This window comes from Passer domesticus, chromosome 4 (assembly GCF_036417665.1).
Source record: "Passer domesticus isolate bPasDom1 chromosome 4, bPasDom1.hap1, whole genome shotgun sequence".
NCBI classification, from domain to species: domain Eukaryota; kingdom Metazoa; phylum Chordata; class Aves; order Passeriformes; family Passeridae; genus Passer; species Passer domesticus.
This window is the reverse complement of record NC_087477.1, coordinates 61393580-61421323: the sequence shown is the minus strand read 5'-3', so window position 1 is coordinate 61421323 and position 27744 is coordinate 61393580. Positions and strand designations below refer to the sequence as shown.

General features: G+C 38.0%; 1 protein-coding gene across 3 annotated transcripts in view; it reads right to left on the bottom strand.

Moving 5' to 3' along the window:
* SMIM14 (small integral membrane protein 14) overlaps positions 1-27744 on the bottom strand; it is a 53034-nt gene that overhangs the window by 7343 nt on the left and 17947 nt on the right. For 2 of the 3 annotated variants that reach the window (XM_064418380.1, XM_064418379.1), the window contains exons 2-3: positions 15655-15765; positions 3808-3856 (exon numbers count right to left, since the gene is read on the bottom strand). In XM_064418380.1, coding sequence (XP_064274450.1) covers positions 3808-3856; positions 15655-15729 — 124 coding nt within the window. In that variant the 5' untranslated portion in view covers positions 15730-15765. Of the gene's footprint in view, positions 1-3807; positions 3857-15654; positions 15766-17051; positions 17164-18172; positions 18193-27744 lie in introns of those variants that run through there. The other variant, XM_064418378.1, reaches the window with a different exon arrangement.

Genomic DNA, 27744 nt, shown 5'->3' with positions numbered 1-27744 from the left:
TTAAAATTATGAGTTTGGTAAAAAGAGTTTTTAAAGATTAAAGGTCAACCAATTCCTGATGGTGCAACTGAAATCTCAAGAATACAATATTAAAACTACTAAGTGCCCATGTTAAATACCCTTACATGAACTTAGTGCTCTTAAAATGAAGTTTTTCCTTCAGAGTGAGGCTGTACTCTAAAAAAAGAGGAGAAATTTCTTTTGTTTTACTGTAAAAATGTATTCCATGTGGTGCTTTTTGTCTGCCCTCTCATGGCAGAAATATCTTCTTTTGGAATATAAACAGATTGACCCTGGTAAAACCTGTTAAATATCTGCATGCAGGAAGGCAAAAGCATGGTCTCTGATTATGTCTTCTTTACATGGTGCTTTAAGCCTCGCTTCTTCTGTGAAGGAAAGGCATAAAACTGTATGAAGAGAAGTATTTCAGAAATGAATCATCAGGGAAGACAAAGAGCCCATGAGACCTTCAGGAGATAATGCCTACAAGCTGACGCTTTCAAAGGCAGGGATAAGGAACCCAGAGAAAGCCAAAATGGACTTGAGCAGCAGAGGAAGGGAGAAGGGAATTCCCAGAAAAGGGAGGGAAGAGTTGGCAGCCATTTCAAGCTGTTAGGTTGGGCTGCTGCGACTGCCCTAGATGAATACAAATCAAGATGAATCACATATACGTATTCATTTTAAATTGCATAAAAATTTGGAAGTAGAGTAGACAACACTTGAGACAGTCATCTCTGACCACATTAAAACCTAGCAGAGCACTGAGAATAGTGCTGAAAATATTAATGTGGTAAATTAGGGTGTCAACGTCTGGAAATTGCTAGAACACAGAAAAAACTCTGTAGCCCCTCATTTCCTTTGACAGGGAAGGCTGACTGTGAAGGGCCATGAGCCATCAGAGCAGATCAGTACCAGCTGGGATCCTCCCTAGGCTGATGTGGCAACTGCCACACGTCAGAGAACCTCCGTGCTCCACTTGCATTAGACAGAACTCAGAAAAGAACTACTGCTCTTATTCCTCATTTCAAGGGAACTCTAAGATCTTCTGTTTTGCTGAGCATTAACAATCCCAACAGAATATTAAATGTGCTGCCTATTCAAAACTTACGGCCTTTTCTTTTCTGCAAGGCACCCACTGAAATGGAGGGAACAGTTATCAGACTCTGACACATGCTTTAATGCCACAGCAGATACTCTGATGGAGAACCAGCAGATGAACATCCACCAAGCAGAGTGCCCAAATGCTTGTTGAAGTGGTGCTCATATCTTCCTATACCTAAATCCAAAAGCACTGGTCGTGACCCTGGCAGATAACTCTGCAGGGAAACCACTATAACATAATGGTGCCATGAATTGTAAGTAAGAATTTACAGATAATAACACAAAAAAGTGAATGAGGGAAACCTGGTATTACTGCTTTGATATGGCTCTAAAAAACAAACAAAAAAAGAACCGAAATCAAGGGCTGAAAAAACAAAGCATGCTCAGAAGAATCAACAGAGGGTGTTTCTGAAAATTTCCAGCTGGTAGCAGCAGCACAACACATGATGCTGCTGTGACATTGGCTGAACCCCAGCCCTGACGTCTCCCAAAACAAAACCACATACATCTCATCAGTTATTCCACAACCTTGCAACTTAAGAATCTGTGTATGACAACATTCCCAGCTGTGCTTCCAGAAGGAAGACAAATTCCAGGAATCAGTGAATTGGTGAGAGTGAAGCAAAAACGCTCATATCGAGATTCTGACGTGAGGAATCAAAGTCAACAAGTAACAGGAAGCGGAGCTGTGGGACCCGGGGAAGAGGAGACCCACCTCAAACGTAAGCTCATCACTTTACAGCTCATAAAAATAGGATGAAGCAATGGACAGAAGACTGGCCCAGAATTATTTTAATATGTTTCTGAAAACCTCTCTAGAAGCTTCTCCAGGCTCAATCTGTTTATTTTTGCCTTTGACTCTTGGGGTCTTACATATTGCCACGAGCACAGCATTACAGAAGCACCACAAAATAATGTGACAAATATGCAGGCTGTGTCATTGCATCAGCAGAAAAATACCTTTGCTAGAACTAAATTTAAGCAATATAATAACATAGGAAAAGATTTACTCTGTAATTTTTGCTTTGGTTTTTGAAACAAACCACTGGTTTGGAACAATTGCTGCCAAATTGCTTGCATCTGCACAGACAGTTATTACAAGAATCTCAGAATGGAAAGCTATTTGTTGCAAACCATTCAAATCCCCACTGTACTATAGCTTGGTAACACTAAAGCTATCCCACAGGCTTTGTGGCCACCCATATCAGAACTTACTCATTTATACAGTCCTTAGTCTAAAAGCTTCATAAATACTAATGATCCAAGACTCCCAAGGTGTGAGTGAGAATGATCTACCGTTGCTTGGTTTTGACTGCGGACTAAAGCTCAGAAAGCTCCAGGCCCTGTCTGTGCCTCCTTCTAATATAGAAAATATTCATCATCTGCCTCTTTCCCTCTCCTACATGCATGTGATTAAAAAAACTACATAGAAGTCTATGGTGTGGGAGACTAAAAAGTCTGCCCTTGGACAGGTGCATCTGGAAGAGGAGGAGTGATGGAAGTCATAGACAGTGTAACTAACAAAGCCCATAAAGAAAGAGTAAGCCAGCAGCACTGCACAGCACATGTGCACCACACCATCTTTTCCTCAGGGGCTATGTGGGACAGCTCAGTTTCCTCTTTCAGGCAGCATAGCACTGAATCAGGGATTGTTTCACACTGGCAGAGCCCAGTGCAAGCCCATCTCTAAACAGGTTTTACAGGAGAGTGAAGAGGGAGGAGCATGAGGGTGAACAAAGATATGCACTCCCTCCAAGATGCTGGAAACCTTGCCTGCACTGCTCCTAGACCTGTGAAACACACAGGCACCAGCCGCTCTTGCTTACAAGAGCACTGCTCAGGTGCTTGCTGCTCCCTCAAAGCATTACAGCAGTCCTGATGCAAGCTGAGTTCACATGCTCAACTGGTAAAGTGATATAGGAAAGACAGATCCACTTCACTTTTATTTACAAACATTTGACAGCATTCCCTCTAGCTCAGGGAAAGTGTCTCAATGCCTCAGGGCATGCTTACATTACTGCATAACCTCCACACAGCTATGCTTCACTGTCAGTTCTGGGAATGTTTGACTGACCTAGTACTGTTCAACGTTTGGGAGAGGTTTTTTGATGCATTTCACAACAAATTCCAAGGAAGTGTAACATCAGTTCTCTTCTTCATTAACTACACAGACGCCAAATCACCAGAGATGCAGTCATGGTGCATGTCAGCTTATGAGTCAGAGCCTCCTCTTCCTCACAGTGGAGTAGAGGGGTCACAGTACTGACAGTTCATCACCCAGCCCCAGCTGTGAACACTTGTGTGTGTGTCTGTGTCTGTGCTCAGTACCAGTCTTCATTGCTTAGGCTGCTCTGAATCTGAGGAGGACAAATAAAGCACCTTCCAAATTTTCCCCTCTCATTCCCCAAATCATCCTGTTTAGAGGCCAACAGTAAGATTCAGTAATTGGGGCCTGACTGATGGTTATGCTGGTTTACTGATACCGCCAGGACTTTCATCAATGCTGCTTCTAATGTACAAATGTTCATCACAGGTTCTCAGAAATTACCTCCCCAGCCCATAAATTCTATTACTGTACTATTTGATTTATTATAATATATTCATATAACATTAAATCAACCTCTGCATTTTAAAGAGCAGTCAGGCTGTGTTTTAATTACTGCTGTTCATTTTACTTCCCTGAACCTGATATGAACAGTTACTCACATTCCTGAAGGCATTCTGTGTCTGTGCAGTACGACTGGGATTGTCTCAGCTGAAACAGAAAAAAAGAAAAGCATGACACTTAATAAGTGTTGGTTGGCTTTTACTGAAATCAGGATTTAATATATTGTCAGAGTAAAGCTGAAGTATTACTGATCCTTTACTGGATAACACTTGGCTTATGGTTTGTGAAGAATCCCAAGTATGGAGATAGTTTCTGAACAATATTTACATAATACCTTTAAATCACCTGACTACAGTGTGATTGCTTCCAATACTATTATCTAGATCAAGTAACATTCAAATACTCTGTATTACGTCACAATAAATGACCAGACTGTGATAATGGTTATGCACAGAGAAGTTGAATTAATATTTCACGTTTAAACTTATTACTTACTATTTTTTCCCCAAGACCTTTTTTTTTGAAGCAGGTTTTAATATGTATTTTACTGTTTTTTCTCTTTACTGATGAGTAAAATTTAAAACATTTTTAGTGACTGTAATGACTATTTGATTTACAGACTAGGTAAGCTTGCCTACTGCAAGAAAAGTCAACAGTGCTAACCTGCAAATCAGTACAGCTATTTTATAGATGACAGAGCCAAAAAAGGAAGACAAATATCACATTCTTTATTTGGATCAGAGATGTTAAATGGATGGGATTTAATGTGCAGCACTATGGAAATATATTCTGTCCTCTGCTTAGGTAAACTACATGGATTATTAGTAAAAGTTTTTAAAAGTACAGAATTGTTACACTGCCTTGGTTAGAAATGACATTTGCTTTTTCACAGGTTTTATGATACAGTTGTGTCACAAATCCCAACACTTTTTGTCACAACAGGCTTATCTGTTTATTACCACTGGAAATATACATATATTACAGAGACAAATAGATGGTGCTCTTTATGTAAGAAATACATGAATCATTTCCACAAAACCCATTTCCCCTTCTGCTAGCATAGCTGATTTAATGTATGTAACCATATTATGCAAAACATATCAAGGAAACAGATGAAGAACTGAAGAAGGAAGACATCTGGGAAAGTATAAGCTCCTTTTTTTATCATAAAGATTGTCAATGACTGACACATTTGAAAAAGGAAAAATGTAATTGGAGATTGATCACATTAATTCTTTCATTAAAATCTACTAGCAATTTACTGAGACTACAAAGAAGTCTCTTAGGAAGGAATTTGGAAGGCTGGATTTAACCTTTCAGCTATTTCTATAGTTAAAAACAGCATTGAGGGAAATTCAGGCAGAATACTTCTCTCTTACTAAAGGAAAAGATCTATCAAACTATGGATATTTCCTGCCATTCTTATACAAAAGCTCATTTTATTTTAAAACTTTGGAGGTAATTTACAAAGGGGAGGTTTTATCTTAGCAATAGTACCCATTTGAAATATTTGAAAGATTTCTGAACTGGGAAAACTGGATATTCCTATACCCATATTTTAAAGAGCTCAGCAACATAATTATCTTCTGTTTGTATAAGAGTTTAATTCTGTGAGGGGCTTAATTTATAATCCCTACTTAAAACACCATTTACAGGAATTCAACACAGAAGGATGACCAGAATTAAAATGGGCAACAGATATGTGATCAGAATCATTGTACAGGCATCTCATTATCCCCCTCTGTCCCCATGATGGCAAGTTCTCATACAGTTTATCTAGTTTTCCTAGACACAGAACACTGCCTGGGGGTGTTCTAGCCACAGTATCAGTTATCTCCCATTCTAAGTGTCACACTCTGTCCAAGTACAGCTTTTTTAAAGCCCTAGGATGGCTCTGTGAGCCCAGGTAACAAATCTGTTTTCAACAGCTCAGCGAGAGGCTGCATATTGTCATTGTGGGATGAAACACAGCAGATCATGAAAGACAGGCAGCAGTAAAAAGAGGTTTTTCTTAATTCACTCAGGTTAACAAGTCCCTTACTGTGTAACCCAATATGAATCTGATTCCTTGTGGTCACTCATTTAGTCAAAAGACAAGAAACTCTTCTGGCACAGGTATGAAACTCTTACGTAAATTGAATGGCTGGGAAAGGTAATGCCTTCCCTGGAAGAAGAATGTTCCTTCTAGCAATTAGCTCTCTTTTGACAACAACACCCTTTAAGGAACATAGCAACTGTTGGGAAAAACTGAATGTGCAACATTTCAGTAGCAAGGCAATTGAAAACAGAACAATTATCAGGGACTGGAAATAAACAGTCCTTTGTATTAAGATTTTTCTAATCCGATGTGGAGGGGAAGTTTGGATGAAAGTTTGCAGAATAATGGTAAAAAGTTGAACCAGACTTCACCTGTTCTCAACAAAACCCTCAAAATACTTCAAATACACTCAATGTTTATCAGACTGGGAACACTACAGAGGTGATGAGAAAAATTTGAACAGAGAACTAATTATTCAAATACATTAACTCCTAGATACTTAAAGACAATATTATTAACAATGATTTTGATTTTATTAATATTTCAGAGATCCTTGTGTGGCCATAAGTGTGACTTTAGTGAAAGATTAATAGCTGACCGTCTGATCTAAGATCTACTAAAGCCAGCAACAGCCTTTTCATCCTTTTCCATATATTCTAAAACAGTCCCTTACGAACACAAAAATTAGGCAAGTGAAACATAAGGGCGTATTCAACAAAAGAAGAGAGTGAAAAATGTTATAAAACTAAATATTTATACTATTTTATTCAATTTAAATAGAAAGGATTATATCTGAATTTCAACACTGTCTGTGCAGTTTGTCATTCAAATATAATAAATGACTTAGTGCATGTGAGGCAAACAATTATTTACTTTGTTTTTTATTATCCAAAATGAAGTAAACACAAATTGTAAATAGCATAAAAGCTAGAAGAGAGCTAAAAAGAATCAAAAATTTACAAGTTTAGTACAGTACAAACTTGAAAAAATAAAAGTAAAAATATTAATTACAAATGTATATTATTTAAAATATGACTGAACTTTCATTTCCTCCAAGTCTTGAATTGCCTAAGTTAAAGTAATTTAAGCTAATAATCCCCAAACCACAAGAACTCTTGGCTAATAGAAATATTTGGTTTTTATGAAACCCCTGAAAAGATCCTGGAAGAGGCAAGAGTGGCAGAATCACAGCAAATCAGGGCCCACTTAGTGACATATTGTGAATGTAAACTCAACACAAGAAAGAAGAAACCAAGTTACTTCCAGTGGTAAGAGAAAAGGGCTCTTCCTCACTCCTTCCCCATGACACTCTAATTTTGCATTGCAAAAATAAAAGGGGTACATTTCAAACTAGGTCCAATTTGAAACTGTTCTTCCTTTCTTTTCCCGAGTATGCAGGTTTTAGCCCCAGTTCACACTAACACAACAGTGTTTAGATCCTGCTCCTGTGAGAGAAGGACAGTTTTAACATGCCATCTTGTGGATCAACAGCACCCACCCATCAAGCACACCTGAAACCCGTGTCCTGCTGCTCCTCTTGCAGCAGATGCCATGTTGTGGTAGGAGTCTGCACAGCCTTCAGCAATGAGAGCCTCCCTTTTTACAATCCCCAGCTGTGAACAGCCACAGTAAAGGGACACTGCTGTTGGCCTCTGAAAACTCTTTTGGGAAGTCACCATATTAAGTAAAGTTTGTTTTGGTTTTTTTTCATGTGCACACAAACATGCCACTGTGCGGTGAAAACGGGGTGTGAACTTTTACTGCATTTTAGCTGCTCCACAAAATCACTGAAGTCCAAGTGAAATAGTAAGCCCAGTGAAAACAGCTTAATCTAGCTAAACAGTGAACTTGTTTTTCCACCACAGGGACCTCAGCCACTAGGACAATTTCAGTCTTCCTTGAAAGAAGTTAAGCTACTTTGCATTGCTCATCACAGATACCTGCTGTGGAGAACAAAATGCACACTTTGTCTACCTATATAGCAAATAGTTCTTGCTTCACTTCCTCTGCTTCCTCTTCAGAGGAGTTTATTCACTCTTCAGGTGAATTTTCAGTTTCCTGTGCCAGAGTTCAACACTCTCACAATCTTTTGGACTGATTCTGCAATCTCTGCTCAGACAATTTTTTTAAATGAAAGTCAATAGCATATTACCTGAAAAAAAGATTCGGTTTCCATCAAGTGTGAAGACTTTTTCTTGAGTGTTAAATGTATTAAGAGTTAAAAAAAGGAGAGCATACACATATGAGGAAGATACCAATGACCAGATAGCTCACCAGTTTTTCAGGAGAAACAGCAGCATAATCCCTGTCCAAAAGCACTTTCCAACTCCAGAAATAGTGTACTAAAGAGGTAATGAAACAAGAACAACAGGACTCATGGCAGGAGCAAAGTGCAACCATCAGTACAGTCTAGTGTGAATGGCAGATGAGGTGAAAGTATACTATTAGTATACTATTTATGTAGGGATAAATAAAACAACTACATTTTAGAATAACTTTTGAGTCCACTCAAAGCAGAAATAAGTCCTCAGAAAAGACAGAAATGAAAAATTAGTAAGTTCATGAGACAGGTCAGGGAAAGACTTCTGTACAAGAAATTGTGATGGATGAAAGCCCAGAGAAATGTATGAAAGAAATAGATGAAACAGGTACAAAGATAAGAGAGCAAAAATAGATAATGGTGGGAACAAAAAGAATAGTTAAGTAGGAAAACAAATAACTAAATTGATATGGTCACTTATTCCATGAATACAAGTAAATTTAAAATGGAATCACAAAGACTATCGATAGAAAATTTTACATGATAACTAGGGCAAAGGATCATCCCTTGTGAAAATACTTTTTTGCTATTTAGACCAGCTGGAAGCTCTGCTTTTGCTCTCCAACAATGCCAGAAGATGACAACAAATGGCATACTCCTGATTGCAATCTCATGCTTCTGGGTAATGAAATAATTGTTTAAGCTTTGTTGGCAACCACGTCTGTTCTCTCCAAATTACATAAATGATCTAGTAAACAACATGATAAATAAATTGCTATGGTAGGATATGCCAGCCCTGAATACAAGCCAAGCTGCAAATTGAATTGCAGCATTATCTGTAAGAGTTCAGATTTAAAGATGCAAAAAATGATACCTACATGCATTACTGTGATACAAGCTGGCAAAGAGAAATAATAGGAAAAGAATGGCATACTGACGGAATTTAATTGTCTCTCAAACTATACTAGCTTCTCTTAGAGGAACAAACAAGGAAAAAGTGAACACTGCCTTCTCCACTCCTTCATCTTCTATGAGTATAGGCAGAATTAAAATCAATTATTGTTCATGCAAGAGAGAATAACGGTATGAAATACAAAATATGGAACCTGGTCCTGTGAGGGGGCAAGTAATTTTCTCTCCAACTGCAAGTGAGAGAGAAGGATGGTTGCTACATTTCAAAATAATATTCCTAGATTACAAACCAACTTTTAAGACCCAAATTCATCATCAGCAATGACAGGAGAGCATTAACTTCCACATTGAAAGACACGACATTTTATGGAGCAGGAGGCATCAGAAGTCCCAGGGACCACTGCAGTCTGGAGCCCTGATCTGGACACAAACACGTTCTTCTCTTTATTTTTCCATTTGTTCTGGGACTGCTGTTTCACCTTGGTGTCACATAGATCTTCCTTTTTCACACTTCCCTCACTTTCCTACAATTGCCTGACTTGCTGGCACTTCATTTTAAAATTTTGCTGACCTATGATATCAATGACATCCTCCTTTTACTGAATGCAAAGCAGAACAAATTAGCAGTGAAAAGAAGATGAAACAGTGATGATCAGGACCATTACAAGGAGCTCACAGCATCACTAATAAATGCATGAGCCAGAATATTAAACAGAGGCATCTGAAAATGTGCACAAACAATATACATATTTCCCCAGAAGACATCTGCAAACTTATATGTAAAAGGTAAAACCAGAATATGCATAGGCTTTTTGACCAAACAGTTGAGTATCTTCTCCAAAATTATGCATATAAGCAAAAGAAAAGTGTACTCCCACATAAACAGCCTTGAGGAAAAGGCTTAGAACTCACAGTTCCATAAGATAACTACAGTTTGCTCTAAGTGTTGATTACATGAGGCCTGAGAGAAAAAGCACCATTTTCTCCTTTTTCCTCAAAAGAGATGGCCATAACACACCTTTGATCATCAGAGTTCAGCCATTCATAGCACAGGTTATACCTATTAATTATTTCTGGAATATCAAGCTGAAAGAATTTTCAACGCATGATTTTTTCACACTGCTTGCAACACACTGTGCATGCCTTCAGATGATCATGAGATGTGACTGAGATTTTCTTTTTGTTTTCCTAAATATATAATGGTTAAGAAGGAGCAGCTTCAAGCATACTACAAAGCTCAGGAATGGGAAATGTAAAGAATAACAGACATGTTCAAAAATTCCTGATTCCTAACCCCTTACAGACCCAAGCAGACAGCACTTTTCACAGCTTTCTTCTTTTCTAACATGTCTCTGCATTTGCACTGTTTGAAGTAGAATTAGGTTCTAGGTTATGACTTGCATTGGCAGTACAAGAATTCTGTAATACAGTTTTATGGCCTTAGCCTGTTGAATACCAGTACCTTGAGCACTCACTGAAAGACAGTAAAATGGAAATCAGTGGAGCAAGAGCTCCCAGGTACAGTCTTACCTTCTGCCACTCCAACCTTGTGTCTTACTTTTTTGGGCTGGTGTCTAAGCAGGTGCATGAAGTCTTTTCCCCTGCACCTCTGAAGAATGACAGCTTCCCTGTCCTAATGAACAACCTGAAGTTCAGCTGCTGGGAAAGGCCTTCTTTGCATCAGCTTGAATGCAGAGGACAAAAGGGGCAAGTGAGAGCAAAATGCAGTTTCCTGCTCTTGGGATGTTTGGCTAAAATGTATAGACTAGAAGAAGTAGTACCTGCTATATAAAAAAATAGAAGGCAAACACCATGGAACACGTGTAAAAAGTCTCCAGGGCAACCTTCATATATAAAGAACATTTTAAATTATAAAAATGTATTTGGTATAGCTCTGGTGAGCTTTCAGTAAAAGTCCCCATTAGTAGGGAAAGCCACTTTTGCTAAGCCAAGTTTGGCTTAGCTGTGCTAACATCTTGAGAGCTTTTCAACCACTTGCAGCACATATCTATTTTAGTCATCCGTGTTTATTTTGTTCTGTTTACATGAAGTCTCCTTTAGCCAGGACTTGTGGCTGGATACTATCTCAGACTATGCCAGTTTGAAACAGTAAGACTCTAAAATGTCCTAGTCAAGAGAATTATGTGGAAACTTGATTGACAAAAGTATGTTTGAACCAATTATGTTCAAATAGTTTGAGAATTTGCAACTTTTGCTTTAAAAATCTAGTGACAAATCAAAATACAAGAGAGATTAAAATAAAGAATGATTTGCTCTGTATCCCCTGACGTTTTGATATAGAACATAACTAAGTTATGTTATGACCATTACTTTGCAATTAGCTACTGAAGGACAAAACACAAGGTTGTAATCCCCACAGTGTTTGTAAGTAAAACTGTTGGCAGTTTATCAAAATGGGTCCTTTTACGTTATAGAATTAGGAATATTTTGGTTAAAAAACAAACTGCTCATTTTTGTAAAAACTAGAATGAGAGAATTCTGAAGTCAGTTTTTGTAAATCAAATAATACTGTACCAGAAGGAGACAGAAAAAGTATGTTTACTTAACACAAAGTCATGTGTGTTACTGTCTTGCTTGGACACTTCTGGCCACTCATAAGCAGGTTTCAGTCTTCATGGAAGATGCTCTATGTATGATTACTCCTCACCACCACATAACCTGTGTTTTCAGTGTAGTTTTCAAACTTGAACTGACCCTTGGGCCAAAATCAGCCACGCCTCTCAGAGAGCATCAACATCCAGAGGAGTAACATAAGGGAATCAGATTTTTGTATTACAAAATAAGTCAAGAAAGGAGAAATGAAAACATTTAAATACAACATCATTCTCATCTAGGGATTTGCTGCCTTTTGCCAAAACTAAGACAGGTACTGTTTCCTCTGCGTACACAGAATGTCCTTCATCCTGATTCTTTCACACAACCTTGTCTGACAGATTCCCCCCAATAAAACAACTTGCTGTCATTTGTTGTTCCTCGTTCTTGAACTTTGGCTCTTTCTGTCAAAATAAGTTTTGCAGGGGGAGGAGACTGAACTGGAGATAAAGTCATGCAAACTAACAAACCTGTCATTGTCTTTTGACAACTCTTATGCATCTGCAGAGGATGGAAAAATCTTGTGATATTTTTCTTCTTTGCTTACTTCCTCTTATGGAAGTTCCCAATTAACTGCTATATCCATAGAGTAAATAGTGAACCCAACATACAATAGCCAAATTGTTATTACACAACACCACCAAATCATAACAGATGGTGCCATGGGTATTACATACTAGAAATGATATTTATGAAGTCACAGCCAAAAATTTTACATTTCTAGTGTTTCCTAGGAATATTTGGAGATATATATAATATCTGCTTATTAATTTCAATGGCCATACTACAGAAATTTACATGTGTGAAATGTTCATATTTTGACACCAAGGAAAACCCTGAAAAATTCACTTCAGGAAGATTATAGAACATTCAGCATAAAGTAATTCAATGCCACTCAAGCATGTATATATACATTGTAAGAACTCTGTGTATGAACATTATCTCTGAGTTAATCTAATAAGCAGCAAAATAGCGTTTAAAATATTATGCATATTAGAGATACACAGTTCACTGATTATAAAATCTTCATGGTAGTATGAATTAAGAAGGGAAAAAAATCAACAAAACAAAGCACTGCTTTGTCAAGGAAAATGAAAGGCAGATAAATAACCAAGCCACATAACTAAGTAAGAGGTGGACTTTTTAACAGCTTTCTTGTTGGTAATTTTCTGCGGTGTTGCTAACAACAGAGAGCAAGAAGAGTTTAAATGACAATAGCTTTTCTTATTTCATTGCATAAGCATTACTTGCACTATGAGATGAACTGAAGTCTGCATTTCAAATAGAGATTTAAACTACATGCTATATAAAACCCCCAAAGCAATGTATTCAACCACAAATTAAACTTTGAATGCCACATACACTTCATGAGAGTGTCAAAGTAAATATACCAATTAAACTAGAAGTTAAAATTATCATACTGAAAATTAAAAGAAGAACTTCAGGTTCTAGAGGCAGACTTTTTCACCTCCTTCTGATTTTGGAATAGCATTCAACTCTCTTGTACAGTTAATTCTAACAGAAATCCTGTTTATTTGAATAAGCTAACTCGACACATAATAGCCATGCCTGAATATACCATAACATCTTTATTTGCAGGAGCCTTAATTCTTATAAGTGTTGGTTTAGATAGGTATAAATAAATTAGTCTGTAAAAATCAGTTTACTTTAACTCAAATGGAAGTTTAAAACAACTACAATCAATCATGGGAGTTTTGCACAACATCATTACTGGATTGATAGACCCTAAAAGTAACATTTTCACACTTGGGCACCTCCTATAATTACGTTATAATTCTGTTAAATTTGATTCAGTTAAATATCATCTCTGAACTTCTCCATTTACAATGCTCAGTCTGGAGACAATTGCAAACACCTTGCTATACAATTTGCTCCAAAATCCTGTTGAGTACTGCTAGCTTTAACACCATTCAAACGTACCCTGGTGTGTTTTATACCTATCTATATTAAAAAGAATCAACAATTAAATACATATGGGGAACCATTCTGGGTACACAGCATGTTTAGTTACGTTTTTCTCACCCAGAGTCCAAAGAGATGACTTAGCTTTGTTGATCAAAATGATTATGAAATTAGGGTTTAGAGGATCCAAAGAGGTAGTGCACCCAGTCTCCATTGAGACTTGTGGGGTTCAGCAATTTTGAGAACCAACGTTCACATGCTCTTTTTAGCACACACAGTAAAACTTCTGTTTGCTTACGTCCTGTAAGACTGAGTCACAAAACAGCAGCTTAGAAGGCAAACTCTTACTGAAGCATAAAAGTTACAGATGCAAAAATGGCTTAGCAAGTCTCCTGCTGAGATCATACAACAGGTTACTTGAGGATAGTCTGGCTGCTGACTGAGACTTCTGAGACTTTTCTAGATTCTGCTAAATTATCCTAGCTAGTGATTTGGTCTTATAAATATTTAGGAGCATCTGCTTTGCTTTTTAGAGAGATAAAAACTGGAATTTCCCTTTACTCCTCACATTTTCAAGTGCTAATTTGTATGATCTTTTTGGAAGGTGGACAGTGAGCAATAAACTTCATTCTTGCAACTACACAGAACACTGTTAGACTGCTCTTGGTGACTGCCCAAGAGCATGCAGCTATTATGTGCTCTGTTCACATTCATAACACAGGAACTTGTGTTCCTCCAAATGATCCATTTTTTACTCACCTCACACTGCCTGCAGCAGCCCAGGAACAAAACCTCACACACATTTGAGGCATTTCTTCTAACTTTGGACACAACTCACATTGTTCATAACTAGAATCCTCCAGCCACAACAAACAGAACTGGCTGACCAGTGTCACTGCCTGTCTTCAAGCAAAAACCAAAAAGATTAAAAAATGTTGAATGGGGGTGAAAATTCTGAACTGTGCTAGTTTAGATTTGCATCTGACAACCCTGAGGAAAAAGGGCAGCAAACATGCACCCTCCTTTCTTCCTCCCAACTTCTGAACTCAGTTCTGGGGGTTCCTTTCTCATGATTTCAGCATGTGTTCAAAAGCCTCAAGGTTCAGAATCAACACAACTGTGGGATATGGCCCAAACATCATGTTGAGGACAAAAAGAAAATCCTTCTTGGGAAAGAACATGGCAGATTTTGAAACTGTGCCTCTGACTGGGAAGCATTAGCTAGGATGGCTAGGCCTGATGTAAAGGCTCCCCAGAAAGTACAACTATTCTCTACAGAAGCCTCAATTTTCTGCACCTATGTGTCAGCAGCACTTTTCCAAAATACTGTTAAGAAACCTCTTGAAGAAGGGCCTGATCCTAGAGAGAATCTTCTTCACACATAACTGCCTTGAACAGCTGATGTACTCAGTAACTTAAAATGAAATTAATTTAGGCCCTAAGAAAGAAAATGTGATAAAAACAAATATATGAAAATCAGTAAGGGGAAGTACATCAAATGAAGCTGATGTATACTGTAATCTTAAAAATAATTTACCAAATTAGAGTTACAATCAAATTCCCCTAATTGCTCCCAGTTTATAATTGTTAATGTTATTTTAAAATACATATACTTAGGAAAAAAAAAAAGAAGCACTTTGTAGCTTCTTTTTTTTAGGCACTGAACTAAGTTCAATACAGATACAAAGAAACATAGCCATTTTACAGGTTACCGTTAGAGCAATGTACATAACTTCCTTGAAGTTGCTCATCCTATCAATGACATGGCAAGAAACAGAGCTCAAAACTCAGACTCACTGGATTCTCAACTTCAGAAGATTTTAGAGAGCAGTTCTAAAAATTTAGACATTATTATCTTGCCATATGAGTATGTCCAACTTTATATGTGTGGAACTACTTTGACCACAAAGACTTTGCTGGGTAGTTTCTTTGGTTTTATGCAGACTGAAAAAAAGGCATATAAAAGAAACATTTCAAGAGAAACAGTGTCAATGCTATTGAAATGCAGCTCTGGGAAATACACAGAAAGCTAAAATTTGTATTGACTCTTCAAAAGCTCATCAGAAAGTTGGATACACAGATTCTAACTGTACATGCTACTGAATAAGCAGAATCAAAAGCACCAGTAATTGCAAATCTGCAAGAGCTGAAGTAATGTCTGAATAAGCACCCTTCCAAACATCCTCTTGTTATCCTTACCAGATTAATCAGTCTTCTCATTGCATGTTCATGTGAGCAAATGCATTCACAGGGATCAAATCCACCTTCTGCCATGGCTCTCTGGATAAACCTGAACTTGTCTGCGAACACCTAAGAAGAATAAGAATAAAAGGACAATGAACTCTTTCAACTGACCTTATTTTCCAGGGACTCACACATCAAGTTTCAGTTCATTTAATGCCAGGGTGAAAAAGCAAAACAAAGCAGGGTAATCCTATTATTCCTTTGGCAGTATGAATGAAGAAGTCTGGTATGTGCAGTTACATTTTGATGTTGCTGAAAACACTGTCTCACACAAATTAATTTTTTTTTTGCAAGACTGTGTTTCTCCCGTGGGTTTTCTCACATACCAAAATGAAATACATCCTAACAAACACGAAGCATAAAGATTAAATTCTTGTCTCTCACCTGCACAGTGGGACTCCTAAGTGTACATATACAAATTGAAAGGTCAGGGGAACTTGTACTCCTAAACCCTAATAAACTGCTCACATTCTCCTCAAGATCAACTTACAGGAAAATAATTTAAAACTCAGTAAGTTTTTTGCTGAAGGAAACAATCATTTTTGTTGTATAATGAAAGCAAGCAGCAGGGGTACAAAAGTGAATGTACTTGGAAACACTTTAAAAATGGAGTTATGACACTAATTTTAGATCAAAGAAGAAGGTTAATCACTTAGCAATACAGAATGTTCAAAGAAGCTATAATGGACATGGTAGGAAACCACTTCTAGATTATTCATCTGCTAAAACCACTTATACCAGACATGTCAGGTGTGTTCAAATGTATGTTCACTATTTACCAATAACTTTCAGTGATTTAATTGAGGCTCAAACCATGCAGCAGACTGCAAGGCTTTCTACCCTTGCAGTCAAAACTGGGATTGATTTCTCTCAAATGAAGACTCTTAGGGTATATTAGGTAGGTTTGCAAAACCATACTTCAGAAATATTTTTCACTTGCCATCTGTAAAACTGTATTCAGAATGCGTAAGCGTTGCATGCACTCAGACTCTAATGTGACACAAATGGCAAGCTTGCAAAAAAGACAAACCCAGCAGTGCAGAGCAGATACAACCTCTCAGTTCCTAAAACAAGTACTTTATGAAGGTACCAGCCATTTGATAAGGGTGTGCGGAATCAATAGATGTGTTCTGCAGTCATTGCCGATAAAAACTTACAGCCTCAATCATGCATGAGCATTTTAATATTTCACTGCCACTAGAAGAAAGAGGAATAACCTATATGTCTGTAAGACATCTTCATTCAACAGAATATAACACTGCTACAGTTCTACCCTTCTGGTGAGAGAAAAAAGCAAATGCCTTTCAGAAGTCCTTCCTTTATTAATGCCTACTATTCTGAATAACTCTTACCATGCTGGAGAGAGCCAGAGAGGAAAAGAAACTGAGAGATATCTGTCTTAATTATGGAGTTTGAACATCAATGTCGTTAATCTGTTAGGGTCTCCACTTTTTAAAATGGAAACTGAAAAAGGAAAAAAAGTTGAATTGATGGAGGAAATTCTTTTTGCCTAGATGCTAAGAAAGGATAATCTGACTATGTAGTAAGACGGTGACTGAGATGACTTGACTATGTAACACACAAGCACCTTTGAAAAGAAAACCAGGCCCAGGTATTGAATTTTTCAATGAAGAGGTAATCAAGAACCAGTAACTGGAAGCTGTAATTAACCAGATTGAAAAGACAATCACAGTGACTGATCGGTGCAACAAACTGCCCAAGAAGCAGTGGGATTTCCCACCACTCACTGCAGTGCAGTCAGATATGCTTCAGTAAAATACAGGTTACTAAGTACAGAAGCACCCAAATTCAGATATAATGTCCTCCAATACACAGGGGATCAGGTGATCTAATAACTCTTTTTAAGAATTATTGCAAAGCTACTACACTGACTTTCATGAAATTATGTCAGAACCACATGATAGCAATAGAACAAATTCTTTAACTACACAGTCTCCCTGAATAACATACCACACCAAGCAGAGGAGCATTTCTAAAACAATCTTAGGATAAGGAACAGACTGATTACAGAACAGTGCAAAATAGCTTCTTTGGATATAATGCTGACATCCACAAGAAGGTATCTGAACAAGTGAAGTTGCAAAAAAGTATTTAATTGTAACTTGAAATAATTTAGAGGCTATAACACATAATAATGTCACAGCAATTAACAGACAAGTGTTTATATTATAGAGGACTAAAGAAAAATCAAATACCAAGTAAGAGTCACCACTGATAAAACCAGGCTAACATTCTCTAGAGAGCATACAAGTGAAAAAAATTAGACAATAAACGGGAAAAGTTAATCTGTCATTCAACATCATAAATTTAAGTGGAGGTGAACTAAAAGGAATTTACCCCAAGGCACCTGTACACGACAAATTACCTCAATGAGCTAAAGAAAGCACAAGACACATCACCAAGTAAAATGCCATCCTAGCTTTGAACAAAAGACCTCTTAAAGCTTTCTCACCTTCACATGATGCTGAAAGCAATCATCCTTTCTTTCCTCCAAGCCTATAACAAACTTTTCATTGGCAAAGAACCAAATATTGACCATGTATTTTGGAAACAGCACTAGGTCTTCCCCTAAAAAAAGATGCTAAAATTAGGCTATTTTAATATGCTTAAAATCCAGGTAAATAATTCCTCTTTATGCAATTATTTTTTGATGGAACTGAAGGAAATGGGAGGTTTTATACGTCTGCCCAATTACAAAGAAGAGAGAAACACTCTATACTATAAGATCATTTCACTTGTAAAATGACATTCTCATGTCTTTATTTCTCTTTAAAATAATCTTGAATTAACTGTTCTTTGTAACACACCTCAAATGCATAAAGTACCAAGCTCTGTAATCAGATTTTAAGCTTTATTACCATTTTGTGACCCTGTCTAAGAATAGGAGACTAGTATTTTTATACACCACAAAGCAGGATTTCTTGGCTCCTTAGGCAGCCTGTTTGTATCAAAATCCTGTTCCAGAACTGCAGCGTGCTTCCTGCCTGCCTCCCGGTACTTGCAATTGTCTGAGCTCACGTCAGCAGCTAACTTGCTCTGCTCAGCTCTGACCTCTTTGCTGTGAGTCACACAAGCTCTCCACCTTCTGCAAATACAGTCATTCTACACACAATCTACCACAGAAAAAGGGAGTATGTGCTCTATTATCTTCCTCCTGACTTAGAGTGAAATGAAATTATTGTAGCTTTCCTTTATTTATTTTTTCCGGTATGTTTTTCTGTTTATGGTCACCTTGTTTTCCTTGGAGTTGACAGAGCTGGTTTATATCAGCTGGTAGGATCACAGCAATTGGTAAGGCTATGATGTCAAATACCTGCAAGTCCTCTGACTGGCAGTGTCTTTTATGCAACTCAAAATTAACATGTTTTGGATTGGCCATATTATTGCTAGCACAGCATTTAAATCACAGCATTTACAAACAGCTGGAAGACATGGTCAGTAAATATGTCAAAGCTCTCTATGATAACAGCTGAGAAGATATCTATTATGGCCTCCAGACTAGCAAACTGATAGAGAGCATCATAAAGGAGAAAATAGTAAACACAACCAAATATGATGTACCATCAGAGAGCCAATATGACCATTCCAGTGTAAAGAGGCCCACAGAGGTAATCATAAATAGAACTGCTGAAATTAAAATACTGTGGTTGGAGTTTGAATTGCTACAATTCAGGAGTAAATCAGAGGATGGCCTCTGATGATTTAAGTCAGAAATAAAAGCCCCCCACTACTTTTTGACTTGAGTATAGATTTGAAATTGCAGCCAGTGAAGCCATATGGAAAATATTTCCAGTCTCTCATGATTTAAAAAACAGCATTCTCAGTTATAGTAACTACTGTAAATTGTTTCTTTTATTATCTTCTCCACTCCCAGCCCTACAGCAGTGTGTTATATTTTATACATCCTACTATCAAACCCACAATCTTTATGGCTACAATCTGGCTTGGGGTGGGGGGTTTGTCCCCAGAGACTGTTCTGTATTTTGAATTATTGCAATGACTATACATCATCTCCCAATTCTGCAACACCACTCCTGAGTAAATAGCATGCAGCTGGTGAGCTCTGGGAGACAGAAATTATACTCTGCCTTCTCCACTGTAATAATTACAAAACTGGATTCCTTTCTATCGTGAAGGCAAACAAGAATGTTTGCACATTTTCCATGTGCTAGATGCCCTCCAATGTCATTCTAATATGATTAATATGATTAGCAAGATGGTCAAAGTGTACACATTGGTCATCTCTACTCCTTGGTATAAAAGATTGTGTAAAAACTATTTATCACTCCAGTATTTGAAGAAACACTCACTTTATATGATACATAAATCAGAGTTACTACAGATTTATCACAGACTAAACTAGGCACCTTCAGCATCAAAACATTAAGCTCATCAACTCTTTTCTTTCCTGGATCCAGGCACTTAAAATGTAGACTATCACAAACATGATAAATACAATGGCTGAAGATTCCCCTGCTAAGAACTATTTTCACTGTGTTGCTATTTTCCTAAAGACTGAAGGTAAGAAATCGTTGGGAGCGAAAATACCTCATAGCACAGCAGGCAAGCAACATAATCTTGTCACATTACTTTAAAGAGAAACAAAATCCTATTCACATCCTTGCTACTGTTTTTCAGCCAACTGCAATAACTTGGAACACAACTGTCAAATACCTCTAAGAAGCCATCAAGTTAATTTTACTTCTGAGTTCAGTTTGGGAGAAATGTGGCAGAACAAATAAAAATATGTATGAAATTTAAAATAAAATTAGATTAAAAGGCAAATTAATTGCTCTGCCTCTTGCAGGCATTCTGAAAAATTATAAAGGGCTAAAATTGTAAAAGCCATATACAGAGCATGAATGATTCACTACCTCAAAGATAAAATGCTCATTTTAATCTTACTGTCAGAGGTGGAACCCCTCTCTCCTGCGCTCATCCACTATCTACTAAAGTATACAAGTTTCCTTAAAAATTATGTGTTCCCTTTCCTTTTCACCTGCATCTAAGCCATACTAGTATCCACGTCTTCTCACAATACCTGATCCTTTTTGTCATTCTTCTATTCACAGCATGCTCCAAGTTTGGGTCTTTTGTATAATCTTTCCTATCTCCAAATGACCTCCAAATATTTTCTTATAGAATCTAAAACATCTTGTACATTGGCCTCATATGGCATAACATAACACCCTTGCAATCCTGAACATCAAGTCCTGTACCAGGCACTGGGACTGTGTGACCATAGTACCCATTAACTCAGGGAGTGAAAATTTGCTTCAAGCAGGAAGAGACTGGTGTGATAAATTCCTCCTAAAACTCCTGATCACGGCTTTTATAGGAATCTCTTCTCCTCCTTGGCCATTCTGTCCCCCTAGGTACTGTGAGCACACAAGGGGTAGCTGGGACCCCAGCTGACTTGTTACTGGGCATTTCAAAATACCTCTGGGTACAGCTGATTACTCAAAATCCGTGTCTAATCCTGCCTCTTCTAGGGAGTGGACACACTGAACCCTGCCTAGTCATACAGAGTGCAATTCAACATCTGTTAGATGTACAGTAAAATAACAGATAAAGGTACACGCAGTAGGGCAACACTGTTCACTAGTGACCAACCAACCAAGTGAAACCAAAATACTCCGAAACAGTGAATCCCAGACAAACTCAGAATTTTCTGTATTTGTTATATAATGCATTTTCCTGCTGATTACCATCTTTTGTAGTATTTGTACTTCATGCACATCCCACCCTCCTGCAGAATCCTGAGTGTTTTGTTACTCTTCTGATGAACTACCTATATCCAAATTATTACCCTATTATTTAATTTCCCATTATTTCAGTTGTACAGCTAAACTTCCTGAGTAAGACAGGGAGGGAATTGTATCCACTGATTTCTGCATGTGTTTCTTCAGACTAGATTGGGGCACAGAGGGGGAAAACAATATGCATGGATTTTGGGGTTTTCTCTTTAAAAAGCCAAACAGATGTATGTATACATAGGACTGGTTGATTTCACCAGCACACAGCTTGTAAAAATAAATTAAATTAAATTAAATTGTAAAATTTCTAGTTCAATTGCTACTACCATAAATGCAACACATTTCCTATCACCAGAGCAGTACAAAGGAGGAACAGGGAAAAAATGGTAGCAGAGCCATTAAAAAAGCAAAGGAAGGCAAACTAAACAAAACTACAGGAGAGTGTACGGAAACAAAAGCATTAATAATTGAATAGAGAAGAAACGTCACAAAAGGAACTATGAGAATAGGGAGAAAACTAAAGAGAAAAATAAGAAGTACTTTAAAATAAATAAATGCTATTCTGTTTGAAGTTAACAGGGGCATGATGCTAACATAATAGAACCCGTGATAAAGACAAAGACATCACACTAAATCAAAATCAATCCAGAAGCCAAGAGCCTGGCATAAGTAACCAGTGGCAGTGGTCTTCATTTTTTATAAAAAAGTTTTAAACTGTTGGGGTTATAAAACTAGCAAAAATAAACTTGAAGTTTTCTAGGAAAACTTCCTTTACAAAGCAACTTCCTCTGTTCAAACAAGGCTAAAAATAACTTCTGCAAAGAAGCTTGTATACAAATTGATACTAATTAAAACATTCCAAGGATCTCTTCTCCTCTATTACTGTAATTTAGATAGCTCAAGTAAATACTCCCTCATAGAACTAAAGCCTGAAACATGGCAACATTATATTTGGCTTTTTTATAATGTTGATTTTTAATCCCTTTTATTAATAACCCAAGAGAAGCTCTCTCTCATCATCTCTTTCACACTTTCAGCTGCACCCTATTTTTACTGCAACAAATACTACGACTCTCATCAGATTTAGTGCACCAGGACCTAGTAGTTCTGCATGACCACAGATCTCTAGAGAACTAGTGATGATCTGTTTCTACCAGGCCTCCTCCTGGGCATAAAACTGAATTTTCAGAACCAAAAAAAAAACCCAACTGGCTAACTGGGCAGCAAAAGCTAAGCAGCAGGGTATGAATGTGGGTCCTGCCAGAAGGAGAGCTGCCACAGCATGGCTCCAATTACAGCTTTCTTCAACCAATTGTCCCAGTTCAGATCTCCATTTAGCTTTTCTAGGGAAAAAAGCTGCAGTGATTTTGATGGCTGATTCCAAAGTGGGTTCCTAGGCATAGCAACACTTTCATGGTATAAAGCAACCATCTCCACTCTCCTTATAATTCCAGGGGGTGGGGGGAGAGCAGCTGGATTTGTACTTGAAAGCATCAGCATGTCTCCCTGGACTTCCAGCTGTAGCCTAACAAGTTGGCAAGCATTTTTTAGCACTACAACTTTTCTCAGGATAATTAACAAGATCCAAGATGAAATAACTCTTCAATGCACATCGAGCTAAGCCAGTTCCCTTCCCCATGGAAAAGTCAGTGCTTGCCAATACACACGGATGGAGGTACCTGGTGGAGTTCTTGTTGGATTCAACCAAGGTGACTGACACTGCTCAAGTAGGAGCTCCAGATCCCAGCAGGAGCTCCACGAGAGAAATGCTCACCCAGCCACATCCTGCTCAAGGCATACTAGTTGGGTAACTTTGCTACTGTCCCACAAATCACCTCATAAGTAAGCAATGAATTCATTTTCCAGTGTCACTCACCTGGTGTTTCTTAAAGATGCAAACATAATACAAAACAACTCCTTAAAAATAGGACAAAGCCGAAGAAACTAAGAAATGCTGAGCCAGCCACTAAAGGATACTACAGTGACATCTGAAATCAGGGAAGGAGCTTTTGAGCAGGGACAGACTTGAAGCTGAGAAGTAACTAGTAAAAGTCTCTCTGAGGTATTTTCCTGGTGGTCTTACAGGACTGCTAGAGCACTGATACATCCCCTGTCTTCACTGTGTGACCACCACAATATCCTGAGCATTGCTGGGTTGCTAACATTTTCACCCTGAAGTGGACATTTGGAGTTGCTCTGTGTGGGGCAGAATATTCTTCTGAGCCCATCTGCCAACAACAGTGCTAGCACCTAGAGCAGTGAAGTAGGAATCAGAGCATAAAAACATCAACTACTTATAATTATGGTCAAAGCCCTTTCACAGCCAAGCATCACCACCCTTCTCAAACTGAAGTTTGTGAAAAAGTTCACACCCCTTCAAAGAGTGGCAAGATCTGATAAGAACCTGGCAGGAAGCTTACTATTTTTGGGCTGGGCCAACCAAGGTTACAGGTATACTGAGGTGCATCAGTTCAACACAGAATGGCATATCAGGGAAATACAGAAGATTATACAGATGCTTCTTTCAGCATAGTTAAGTCTAGTCAGTGTCAAGTACCACTCTCAGAGGACAAGAACCCTCTCACTGAAAGTCCTCACTGTTCCTGTACTGTTTGCCCCCTCCTCTTTCATGGTCAGACTCCAGTATGTCAGGACAAAGATTTCAGGCTTTAAATGCAATAAGGCTGATGTCAGTGACCAAAACTGAACTCCCTGAGGGAGCTAAATAACATCTACCAAGATTAAAAAAAGCTATTTACTTATTCCCATGCAGGTGGCTCAACATTTCCTCTGGGCAACACTTGAAAAGGAGCTAATTATGCACATACAGTCATGGACCAAAAAAGCAGTCCAGCTATTTTAGAATTCATCTACTGATATTTGATACACAATGTTATTACCAAACTCCAGCTGTCAGCTTTGGTCATCCTTTTGTTAAAATGATGACATTTTTCTGAAAGAAAGCTCTCACAATATGAAAACCAATTAAGAGAAGATGTCAGTGACAGAGTATTGTCCAACAATAATACCCTCTTTCTGCTAAGTAAATGCTTCAGCTTCTTCTAGTGTAGGAGACTGACAGTGGTCTAGGACAACAAAGTTATTCCTATTGGACTGAGTAACTAATGGCTATTAATGATTTTATTTCACATGTTAATGCCACAAGGTGAGCTATCCTCTGTAAAATTACTAACACATTATATTTCAACCAGTTTACAGAGCAAACTGGGAGCCCTCTCCTGTGGTCTTCAGTAAGGCAAGAACTCTCACTGACTTTCATGGCCCTCCCACCTCAATACTAAGTAGAAAACCTGGGCGTATTAGCTCACTCTCCAGCTTTTGGTTAGTGTCTCCAGCATTACAGACTGCCTCACTGCTTGCTGACATTCCTCCTCCCATTCCCAAACAACTGCCAATCTCCCAAATTCAGCACTCCTGCAGCTGTATGAGTGATGCACTGCTGCAGGAAGCAACACATATTAATCCTGAAAACCCTGCTGGCAGCACTTCTGCATCAGCCCTGCGAGGACACCCATGCTGTGCCATGCCAAGCAGGGCCAAAGGCTTGTGCTGCTTTGGCAGGCCAGATTCTGAGCAAGCAGCTCCCCAGGGAAGGGGAGCACACCTTCCAGGGGACAGACAGAGCTGCACAGGGAAGGGGAGCACACCTTCCAGGGGACAGAAAGCAGCTGCACAGGGAAGGGGAGCACACCTTCCAGGGGACAGACCTGCTTTTGCAGGGAAGCAAGAATAAATAGCACCCTTACAGATGGAAAATTGCAGAGGTGAGGATCTCTTACCAGCCCCCCACAGAAGAGGAAAAGGAAAACGGACTGTGCTGTTTATTACCCCACCCGAGAGATGTTTTGGGCTTCATAGCACAAAACTAATTATTTACTTTAAAAAGTATGCTCCCATAAGAAACTATATAACCTATTGTGCTGGTTTTGGCCATTGAAACATGACTTTGGTGTGTCTCAGTGTAACCTTTTTCTTTTGCAGACTGAGCAGAGTGGCCCTGAGCTAACCACAAGCAGCCAGGCAGTCACTGCAGCTCAGGTGACCTGCAGTAATTAATTATTTCAAATTATGCTTTTTTAAGTGTACATCATTCAGAAATTTTTAGACACTTTGTCTCTTTGCAAAATTAAACATGAAAAAGTCTCTTATTCACCCCTTTGCAAAAAACAGACAGCTTCAAAACTTTTTCCAGCAAATGTAGCCCTAAACCATGAGCGATTAAGCTTTTTTTATACTAGTATATTAAGTGTACAATTGTTTGCATTAAAAAAAAATCTTACTAAGTCCTTAAAACTATAAAAATGCACTATTCCTTAATGTCACTCTGATCACATACAAACACAAAATTATTCTGAAATTCTTTGGAATACTTTCATTATTTTTTTTCTCCAGGGATGACATATGTTTCTAATAACTTGCCACTGAGCAAACAGATTTAACAGGGTAGCAGCATGCTGAGAAAGATAGCAGGATTTTCAATTTTCAGATGAAAGAAGCTCTATTCCCTGGCAGCCCTACTCCTAACCCCTTTAGGCCAGATCAAATTTTATCTGAAGCTAGCTGGTGCCTGTCTTCAACTTCAATGGAAGTTGAATCAGGGTTTTTTTTTTACATACCTGCAGTAAACAATTTGAAGCTTATCAATTAGAATTTTTTAAATCAGTATTTATACCAGAGGGAATCTGTAGCAATTAACAGGATTTCTGGACTTGGTTATTTACATGTTTAGCTAACAGATGACCCAGTTTTTACCAGAGGATATCATCCATCTAATTCAGCAGACTCACAGACTAGTTTAGATTATCAAAAGGAAAGTGTTATGCAAATTACACAACACTCCCCTGCACCTACTAGCAACAAATTTTAAAATACATTATATTAATTTGCACAACAAAAAATCTATGGCTCTGTTTCACAAGATCAGGATTAGTTTACAACACCCATCTTACCTTTTGCTCTGCCATTTTCATACAGAAAATAATGTATTTTTAATTTTTAGACACTTTTGTTCTACACACTAATTTGAAGCTAAACCATCTGACAATCTCCATGGCTCAAAAATGTCTCTTTTATATAAGAAATATAATAATATAACAAGAATATACCCACATTTCACAGAGCTCTCTGATAAAATGTTTACCTAGTATTTTCAAACAAGGGTTCTTAATTATGGGTCACATCTGATCAGTCTCATCTAGATACCAGGGTGAGGAACCCCCAGCAACACTGTAATCACTTGCACTGGAATTCTTGTTAAAGTAAGGTTGCTCACACCAGGAAGCTTTCTATCCTACTTGATTTAGTTCCACATGATTGAAGAGCTAACCCAAACTTTTCTTCACACCTTCATGTAATTTCATTCAGACAGCTGGTTTTTTCCCTAAATAACATTTTAATGTGTGAAAAAAACCCATAAATTATTTTATCAAGTTGTCTAAAAATATTTCCCTGCTAAAAATAATGATTTTATGATTAACTAATGGGAAATATATGGACATACGCATGTGAACATATGAACAAAAAGACCAAAGCTCTAATACTAGAGGTCTGTATTTCACAAAGATTCAACAAATAATGTAAATGAGCATTGCAGCTGCTTATATAATGTAAGTGGTTGCTGTTACATTTTTGTCCAGCTTTTCTGTTTTTTTTTTTTTTTCCTGATAAAAAATCTTTTCTTGTTGAGGAGCACTCAGTGGTTTGGATCTGACATTTGTCTAGAAGCTTGATAAAGTAAGAATGAAACTATATTTAGCTCCAGAAAGCCATGCTTTTTAATGCATGCAAAGCTGCAGAAGAATCAGAACTAATCTTAATGAGGAGAACTTTTATCGAGTGTAATTCTATCTGTTCCCACCCAAATGGGACTAATTTGTTCAATTATCTATAAAAATACCAGTTAGACACTTAAACAAAAGCTTCTGAAGCATATCTGTTCAATTAACAACAATGCAAACGCACAATCACTCAATCATGCCAAGGGCTGGTCCCCTAAGCATCTTCAAATCTTTCACGAAAAGCCCCATCAATCATCACTAAGGGACCTTTTTCTTGCCCCAGCCTCAGCCAGCAGTGTGGAATAGATGGTGGGAATAGGGAAGAGGACAGGACTATAGCTCTTCTCTTACTGCTAGCAGAACCACTGTTCTGTCAGCAAAGTAAGACTAACACAGCTGACACACACTGATCCTTCTCCTATCCCCGACTGTACTCCATAATGAGGAGCTAAGGAGTCTTACTTCAAATG